The sequence below is a fragment of the Lytechinus variegatus genome, chromosome 3, assembly GCF_018143015.1.
Source record: "Lytechinus variegatus isolate NC3 chromosome 3, Lvar_3.0, whole genome shotgun sequence".
Lineage (NCBI taxonomy): Eukaryota > Metazoa > Echinodermata > Echinoidea > Temnopleuroida > Toxopneustidae > Lytechinus > Lytechinus variegatus.
In genome coordinates this window covers 3,128,887-3,139,089 of record NC_054742.1, presented here as the reverse complement: position 1 = coordinate 3,139,089, position 10,203 = coordinate 3,128,887, and the positions used below count along the sequence as shown (strand labels likewise).

The 10,203-nt window shown below is 33.0% G+C and overlaps 1 protein-coding gene across 1 annotated transcript; it reads left to right on the top strand.

Moving 5' to 3' along the window:
* The first annotated feature begins 26 nt into the window (after positions 1-26).
* LOC121412169 (UPF0739 protein C1orf74 homolog) lies at positions 27-1,622 on the top strand. Its single transcript, XM_041605077.1, has one exon. It carries the CDS (start codon positions 135-137, stop codon positions 1,107-1,109), a length of 975 nt encoding a protein of 324 aa, XP_041461011.1. The 5' UTR covers positions 27-134; the 3' UTR covers positions 1,110-1,622.
* Positions 1,623-10,203: the final 8,581 nt, after the last annotated feature.

The window sequence follows — 10,203 nt, the reverse complement described above, 5'->3', positions numbered from 1 at the left end:
GCTTTGATGAATTGTGGTCATTTCATTGGATTCTGTACGAACTCATTTTGAAATCGTTACAACTGGAATTTATCTTTAATTAACTCTAATCCACATTGAAACACGCAGCCACAGGATGCAGGACCATCTACTACATGGCTGCCAAGCCCATTCATTTACATAAACAATTGACAAGTATGGATTTTCGGAAACAGATTTCACGATTCTTAGGGAAGGCAGCTCATAGACGATGGAAGGATGTAGCAAGTGACATAATGGCAGTAATTGGAGGAATTAAACCCGGTTTTTTGTATGACTATTCAACTTGTGATTCAAAATCTTTGGACAAACTTGTGGCCGAAATGGAATCATTGACTAAGTGGGAAACGCAGAAAGCTGACATTTCGCCCTCACCTGATAGTGATTCTAGTGAGATGGTTGCAAATCATGGTATTCGAACAACTGGTACATTGAATATAAAGGATGATGTAGTTGTCTTCAACAAAGAAATTTTGATCAGAAAACTCAAACATTTTATTTTCACCATGAAGAGTAATGCAACTGATGATAGTGATAGATTAGGAGAGGAGAACCCATATACCTTAGTTGATGTTAGTGGTAAACTGTCAAATCCAACCTTGGCAGACAGAAGTATTACTCAGGAGATAGTGATCATAGCAAAGGACATTTTAACACAGATTGAAGCTGAATTTGCTGACCCAAGGCGGAGCTCTGGTGAGGTAGCAGTGACTATTCATATTGAAGATCATTGGAATGTATCAACAATATTTGGCCTTTTGCTTGGATACCCAGTATTGTACTGGTATCAAGTTGATACTCAAGACAATTGCCTTGCTTATACTCCTCTCAGTGTCATCAAATGTACATGTAAATGCATGGTTAAAACAAACAACTGTGGCTCTGAGAACGTTTGCAGATCTGTAAGAGAGATGAGCAATCATGATCATGTTATGTACTCGTTCAGTATTCCCAGTATCTTTTTAGAGCATGCAAGCAAACGAATTGCAGAATGGAAAGAGTCTATATGTCATGCTGTAGATTTATGTGAATATTTTACTTCTGCTTCTTTTGAATGTAACACAGTAACATTGCCGATAGTTGCATTATGAATGGATTGTGAAACAAGTCATTTTAGGCCTACAGACCAACAATTAAATGAAGGAATACATGTACATGCCAGTGCATTACGAAAGAATGCATAATTGTTGAAAATTCATTCCATTGCCAAAGTACTAGGGATATAAAGTGCAGAACAATACAACCTGGATTTGTCTTCAATTCTTTTATGGAATTCCCGGTGGGGCCACTTAAGTTGAGCGGATACCATGCGCGACCAAAAAAACATGTAAAAAGGATGTCTTTTTCAAGATAGGGCACGTTACGTACGTAATGTAATTATGGTGTTAAAACACTAAAATAATGAAAAAGGGTATCTATTTCCACTAGGAAATCTACATTTTTTGGGTCAAATTTGCAAGGGTGTAAAAAAATCAAGAGTAAAGTGTTTTATAAAGGATGTACTTTTTGCCCCAAGAGTCAATTGACACTACGTGTTTAGAGTACGATTTTGCGCGAGATGTGGAAGGTGGGGCTGTACCAAACCCAAATGATGTAGGTAAGGGTAAAACTAGTAAAACCGATGACCGACACATAATAGAAATATTGCTGTACTTGTTTAGGGGGTCAATTCAGGGAATACTTGCCAAGGGTAATGTTTTGTTTCCAATACTTGTTTAGGGTAGGGTTCACACGCCGATACTTGTTAAGGGGTGCATTTTCAGAATATGGAAAAACCATATCTAGGGTGCTTTTCGAGACCCCATGATCGCGCATGGTATCCACTCGTCAATGGTAGTGGCCCCCCTGGATGGAATTATAATTTTGAATTACCGGGTATTTATTTCATTATTCTCTGAATATAAATTTTGAATATGTATTTTTTTACTTTTTACCAAAAAAGGATATCATGACTAGGTCTGTAGAATTGTTTCAAGGGTGAGTTTGGATGAGACGGGAATGTTTTCTTAGATTGTCTTTAAAGGGATGGTCCAGGCTAGAGATATTTCTATCTCAAAGTAAAATTCACATCTAGCAAACTGCTGAAAATTTAATCAAATCGGATAACGTATAAGAAAGTTATTGAATTTTAAAGATCAGCATTATTCCAGTGAAAAAGTTCTAGGCATGTCTTTAAGAATATTTATTAGGTGGGCTGATGTCATATCCCCACTTGTTCTTTCGTATTTTATTATATGAATTTCGGTTTATTCAATTTTTTTCTACCAAGAACTTAAACAATTGGATTGACACCTGATTAAATTAGTTATTTATTGCCACAACTTACAATGTATTTCATCATAATGGAGACATCATTTACACATGAATGAAATGACACATTTATGATTTCATGTAATAACATAAGGGAAAGTGGAGAAGTGACATCATCAGCCCACCTAATGAATTTTCATTATGATGTGCATGTAACTGTTTTCACAAAATATTAATCATTCAGTAACTTTGTTATCCGATTTTGATGAAATTTTCAATATTTTGCTTGGTGAATTTTACTGTTTATTTAGATGTAAATATTTTCAACCCAGATCATCCCTTTAAAGGGGAAGTTCACCCTGAAGAAAACTTTCTTGTAAAAATAGCAGAAAAAATAGTAAAAAATATTGGTGAAGGTTTGAGGAAAATCCGTTAAAGAGTAAGAAAGTTATTAGAGTTCAAAGTTTTGGATTTGTTACGTCATAAACGAGCAGCTGTCCCATGTGTTATGCAATATAAAATGCATAAATTTCAAATTTTGTATGGTTCCTGATGACTTAATTTTGTTTTCTTTTCATGATCGGGTGTGAAACGATTTGTCTATTGATATACAAAAGTTACAGTGAAAACCATTTTCAATTTTCTGAGAAAATGACATTTCATTGATTTTTTACCATTCGCTATGTAGGAATGCTGCTCGCATATGACGTCACAAATCAAATAATTGAAATTCTAATAACTTTTTAATTATTTGATGAATTTTTCTCAAACCTTCGGCAATATTTTTCATTAATTTTTCTGCTATTTTTACAATAAACTTTTTGTCAGGGTGAACTTCCCCTTTAATGAATGATCAGTAAGGAGTACTAAGGACTAGCCTGCCATATTATTCACTTTATATGTGTATTATGTTACGAGGGTTGAAAACTATTCATACCAGCACTTTGTGTGATTTCAGTTTCTTACATAGAATTATTGAAAATGTTTTAACAACTAAAAAACTAAAAATAACTTAGAGCAAAACTCAATAAAATACAATTTTTCCTCTTTTAATAAATCTTTTTATTGACATTTGCAAAAATGAAATTCAAGCAATATTGTTCATTCATTAAAGGTAAGGTCACTTGATATATTACACTTTATAAATGACACATATTGTAATTGTATACATATTTTACTTAAATCTGAAATAAAAGATTCAACTCACTGAAGAGCCATACGAAAACAAAGTGTAACAGATAATGAAATAGTAAATGTTTGAACAGGATATGGTCATGTGTGATGAGATCTCTGCAGTTTGTAGTGTACCTCACAGTTCTTACATGTAAATTATTCATTATTTTTTTAATGCCCTTTGATCTGTGCATCATTGAATCAGTTTTGCCTTGATATGAATTATTTATTAGTAATAATTTCTTCTTAATCGCTTTTCAAAAGTTTTTTGTTATATTTGCTTCTGCCTCTACTGAGAGTTACCCACCCTGACGGCGGTCTATAGAAACAATCTCAGTTCAGGATCTAAAGTTTGCTCAGTATTGTCTCTTGGCAAGTTTCATTAATTAACGAGGGTGCATACATGCAGGCAGGGCTCGACATTGGCAGTGGCCCGGGGCAACCTAAATGAGAGTCGGGCCTCCAAAATTCTGTAAAAGCCCACACTATGTAGTCTAATTGGGCTACCAGTTTTGATAAATTATGTTTTCTATCGTTTTAGGGCCACCAAATTTGCTTTGCAGGCTACCAAGAAAAAAAAAAAATTGATGATTTTGATCGGGCCACCGAAGAAAAAAGTGTGGAGCCTTGTGTTTATAATGTTACATATTTTAGAACAAAAATGTTTAAAGATGAACTAGAATTATTTTAGATTATTGGTTTAATGTTATAACACAGGTCCCAAAGTAGTTCACATAAAGTTGTTGGAATACTAGGTTACCCCCCCATGTTTAGAACCTAGTCACAAAACTTGTTTTTTTACTTATTTCTTCAAATGTAGTACTAGTTTTTATCATCCTTTCACCCTGAATATGAGCAATTATTTTAAAGCAATTCTTGAACAGTATGTATGAAATTCAGTGTAACTGCAGAGAGCCACAGGTATTTATTCAGTGTGTGGTCATCTGCATGCACTATAGTGCCGCAATGATAGAGGAAGACATTAATGTCAACAAAGCTACAGATCTTTCCAGTTGGATAAATTTTTTATTCAACTTTAAAGTAATTGACTTGTAAGTTTAGTCAGACTTTGATGGAATGGAGGATTACTGACACATGACCATTTAGATTAATTAGTGTGAAACTTGTACCCCTTATTGTACCCCTTAAGTTATTTATATACAAAATAACTTATTTTAGTTGGCCTTTCAAGTTTCTATACAAATAATGTATTTTTCTTTAACCGGTTGGTGATTCAAAAGCCACCATTCTGTAAATTAAAATGAAGAGTGGTTTAAAAAAAGTGTGATTTTTTTCTTCTAATGAACGTACTTGGGAAGAATATGTCCAATCACAAGATATGGTATTTGAAGAGTAACTTAAAGCTTGTGTATAGTTTTGGTAAATCCACCAAAATGCACCTATCACTATTCCAATTCATTGGTAGCTAATATGAATGGATATGCCCTATAACAGTTATGATGTGGAGGATACGAAATCAAAATGTGTTTTACAGGATAAATTTTGCGATTTTACATGGAAATTTAACTTGATCGGGTCACCCGATCAAATTAAAATATCTGTGTGTTTTTGTCTTTCAATTAAATCCTATTCCAAATCATGGAATGGGCTGAAACTTTCAAGGTATGTTCTTTGTCTTTAACTTTTTGATATCTAATCACTAAATTTATAAGATAAGTGCTTGAATGCCCATTTTTTAAATTTAAAACAAGCATCGCCGAGAGAGGGCGCTATATATCCAAGATTTGAATATTTGAAATTTTCTCAGAGAAGTGCAGTTGAAAAAATATCTAATGGTCTCTACGCTTCAGTAAGACTGTCATATTAGATGATATTCGATTATCAATCACATTATTGACCCTTTGCCAAAGCTATACACAGGCTTTAAGCATTTTGCTAAAAATAAAAAAATTGTCAGGGCAGGATGTACACATTATTAAGAATGTGAACTAGAGAGGAAAAAAAGGAAACTAACTTTGTTAAGGCCTTCCAACCTGTCCTCTTATACATGTATGAAAATTTGGCATAGTGGACATGATCTGCAAGATTATTCCATGGAGATATTTACAAAGTACAATATACATATCTCTGCCCTGTTATATAGTACCATTAAAGAGTACATATATTATATAAATAGTGTACAATCTATTGTACAATATACTGGATTATATGTACGACAAATATAAAATTATCCCAAGTGCAGGTTTATTTCACCGAGGCCGAAGGCCGAGGTGAAATAGGCTTGCACGAGGGATAATTTTATATTTGGAGTTCATATAGTCCAGTAATATTGTATGATAGAAGTTCACTATTTATTATAGTAAATAGATCCCTCAATCTAAGCCCCCCATCATGGATTTTACCATAGTCTAGATCTAGATGGCATACGTTCTTCTTACCTTATATTTGTGAAATTCCAATTGAACACGATGTTCAATTTGTCGTCTGCTGCAAGGGGTTAAACCACGTAAATTTGTATTTCTATCTGCTATCGGAAATTATAAAAATGCTACTTTGGGAAATCGATATACAAATATATCGATTGAAAACAAATTAATCGATATTCTCCCCATTCATTTAACACGGGTTTTGCCATCCAAAAATCGAAAGTTATATTGTACATATGTACAATATAACTTTTTGAAGGGAGGTCACGTGGTACCAATCCAGCCAATCACAGCTCGTATTTTACTACCACTATTTACTATAAGATCATATTTCATAGAGCATGTCCCCCCCCCGTTTTGACATGATAGTTTAGTTCATTGTGGCCCAAGGTAAGACCAATTGGATGCCTAATTAGCCCCATGGAAATTGATGTAAATTGGCTTAGTACATAAATGTTTAGAACTGATTACATCAGGGCCATCTATGGTAGGTATTAGTGGCCACATCCCTTGCCTTGTGAACCAATTCCCATCTGGGCCATGTTGCACAAAAAGTTCTATTTACATGAAGTAACTTCACCATCCAATGGTACTTTCCTAAAATCCTATTCTGATGGGCTGTTGAACATTTGTTAAACAAATTATAATTTCCTCCTATAAAGCCTCTTAATTTACTATCTATTGTCCACAGCAGACGGCATTTGAATAGTAATGAGTCAGAAAGAAGAGGATCGAGGGTATTTGAATTCCAGTTCATCGTGGCTTAGCCGTGAACCAGAATAGCCCGGTGGTTGAGTCGCTGCCCGGAAAGCAGTAGATGGCAGGTTTGAATCCCACTGGTTCCAATTTTTTCTGACTTATGATTTTCATACAGATCGAGCATACTGATCTTATGATTTTCATTACAGATCGAGCATACTGATCTTAAACAAATAGGAGTAATGCTGAAAATTTGTTAAACAAATTATAATCCTATAAAAGCCTCTTAATTTACTGTTGAACGTTGATACCATTGGATGGCAGAGTTACTATAAATTCAGTTACTATAAAGCAACATGGTCAGATTGCTGTGTGTTTGGTATCATACTCCACCTAGTCAAGGTATGCAGAATGGTGTCAAATTGAAGCAGAATGGTGTCAAATTGAAGCAGAATGTAAAAGACCAAATTTATTGCCTCAAATGATCAAGATGTTTATATCAATTTTCCACACTAAATTTGATTTGTTGAACTATCTTTTCAGTAAACATATACTTGTACACAGTACAATTCAGTTTTCATTTGCATGTTCATGTAAATACAAAGTCCAACTTCCATAAAATCTAACATTAATGCACATAAATGTAAAAATTCTGTATCAAATCAGACAGATTTATGGTCCAAATCAATTGGCATGGGACAGTACCTGTTTTAAAAGGGAAATCCAACTAATACAAAATTGTTTTTTAACAATAATATAGTCAGAGGTAAATGATAAAGGGATGAACTTTATTTGAATTTACTGTTGTCTGCATAGGTACATGTAACATCATTGTGATGTACATGTAGGGATGATCCAGGCTGAAAATATATCTTAATACAGAGTAGAATTCACTGAGCAAAACGTCAAAAATTTCACCAAAATCGGATAACAAATAATAAAGTTATTGATGTTTAAAGCTTAGCAATATTTTGTGAAAACAGTCGTTATGAATATTCATTAGTTGGGCTGATGATGTCACATCTCCATTTTCTGTTTTTTATGTTACATAAAATCATTTTTTTTAATAATTTCATACTTGTGTGAATAATATGTCTCCCTTATATTGAAATAAGTTGCAGCAATAAATATGCACTAAATCAGTTGTCAATACAATTTTTCTTGTTCTTGGAGGAAAAAATTTGAATAGTCCTAATTTCATATAATAAAATACCAAAGAGCAAGTGGAGATGTGACATCATCAGCCCACCTAATGAATATTCATGATGACTGTTTTCACAAAACATTGCTAAACTTTAAAATTCAATAACTTTGTTATTAATGTTATCCAATTTTGAGGAAATTTTCTGCATTTCGCTCAGTGAATTCTACTCTATTTATTAAAGGACAAGTCCACCCCAACAAAAACTTGATTTGAATAAAAAGAGAAAAATTCAACAAGCACAACACTGAAAATTTCATCAAAATCTGATGTAAAATAAGAAAGATATGGCATTTAAAGTTTCGCTTATTTTCAACAAAATAGTTATATGAACGAGCCAGTTACATCCAAATGAGTGAGTTGATGACATCACTCACTATTTCTTTTGTATTTTATTATATGAAATATGAAATATTTTGATTTTCTCATCATTGTCATGTAAAATGAAGTTTCATTCCTCCCTAAACACGTGGAATTCCATTATTTTAACATTTTGTGCTTCAGGCAAGGAGGTCCTAATTGTCAAATTCTTAAAAATTGAAATATTGTATAATTCAAACAATAAAAAACAAAAGAAATAGTGACATCATCGACTCTCTCATTTGGATGTAACTGGATCGTTCATATAACTATTTTGTTGAAAATAAGCGAAACTTTGAAATGTCATAACTTTCTTATTTTACATCCGATTTTGATGAAATTTTCAGCATTGTGCTTGTCTGATTTTTCTCTATTGATTCAAATCAACATTTTTCTGAGGTGGACTTGACCTTTAAGCTTTACATACATGTACTTTCAGCCCGGACCATCCCTTTATAAAGGATTAATTCCTCCATTCGCTCCTATATAGACATGCTATACTTTGCAAAAGTTTTCAAAAAGAGGAAACAAGATTAGGAGAGGAACTCAGGATTACTAATTAACCAAGTACATTTCATATGGGACAGTTGTAATAATTTACTCATCAAATTGCTTTAGTTTAGAGATCTCATTTTTCACATGGCCATAGCTTATCAACATGCATGATTTTCTTATTTTTCTCCTTTCATAAAAACATTTCTTTAATATAATGGTAAAGGTTGGATGGAATCCCTTCAAGATGTCAGTCATGAAGAACACTACTTTCAAAGAAAATTTCAATGATTCAAACAATGCACTGATGCTATTAATGAAATATTTGGAACATAGCAAGTACTTTCATATAAACAGTTCAATATTCATTGAAACGTAAGGTATCTCAGTTAATAGATCAAGATTATTCAAATCTGTCTTGTAAAATCCATACTGTAAGGGTAGAGCACAGCTTTGGCCATGAATGCAAAGATTCACATTGACCTTTTTACAGTCATTCCTCTTTTCTTTCTACATTTTGACTTTTACACACAAAAACAAGATTAAAAACTTTCATATGATACCAGTGAGTACAGAGAGCTTTATTGAGAGACTGAGTGAGTTGTACTATTGTGTAAAATCTCACATTTTTTTTTATTTTTGGGATTTTAATTCTGTATTAACATCACTTTTAAGATTTTTTTTTACATCATTTTGATAATAGTAATAACAAATGAAGACGTGCAATTTATTGAAAGTACCATGAAATGTGTATTTCAGACTATTTTTCAGAACAGGCTCTCATACCCTTGCATATTGTGAATTATTCAGTATGAAACAAAATGCTACATATTTTTGTAGCTGGATTTTACCTCTTTTGGTTAGAACATTACCAAATATTACCCTGAAATACGCATTTCTTGTGTGATGAGGAAATTCAAAGAGCCATCTTGTAATTATAGTAAACCTCTCAGTCTTCATTTGTTGAGTTTAAGTCATGTAAATTATTTAGAGGCAGAGTTGACTGTAACACAACTAGCAACTATCTCACATGGAGTTTTATTAAAGCAGAATCCAACCCAAATAGAAGTTTCAGAGTAAAAAGAATAATCAGACAAGTAGATAGGTGAAAATTTAAATATCGGACAAACAATTAGAAAGCTATGAATTTTTAAAAGTTGTAAAACTTGGTAATCACTATACCTATGGATACTTCAAATTGGCCAGTGATGATGTCATAGTGATGTAGGCAATGACTACTCAGTTTCTATTTACTCCAATACATTAAATGGCTAAAATTTTATATGTTCTTCAACAATTTTTTTTTTCAAATATTTATATTGAGAGGAATGGGTACTTGGGAGAAAACCAAAAATCTATAATAATTAAGTACATGGCCTATGGGAAAGTTGTCCTCTCCACTTGTCAGTTGTTACTTACCCAGTTGCCAAATTGAAATTTTCATGATCTTAATTTTTCAATTTTGAAACAGCCATAACTTTCTTATTGCTTGTCTGATTTCATTCAAACTTTCACCATTCTGTTTTATTATTTTCCCTCTCGCGCAACATTTACTGATCAAGGTTGGATTCCCCTTGAGATTAAGTTTGAGTAAAAACCATGCTTAGTGCTATTGCACATGAG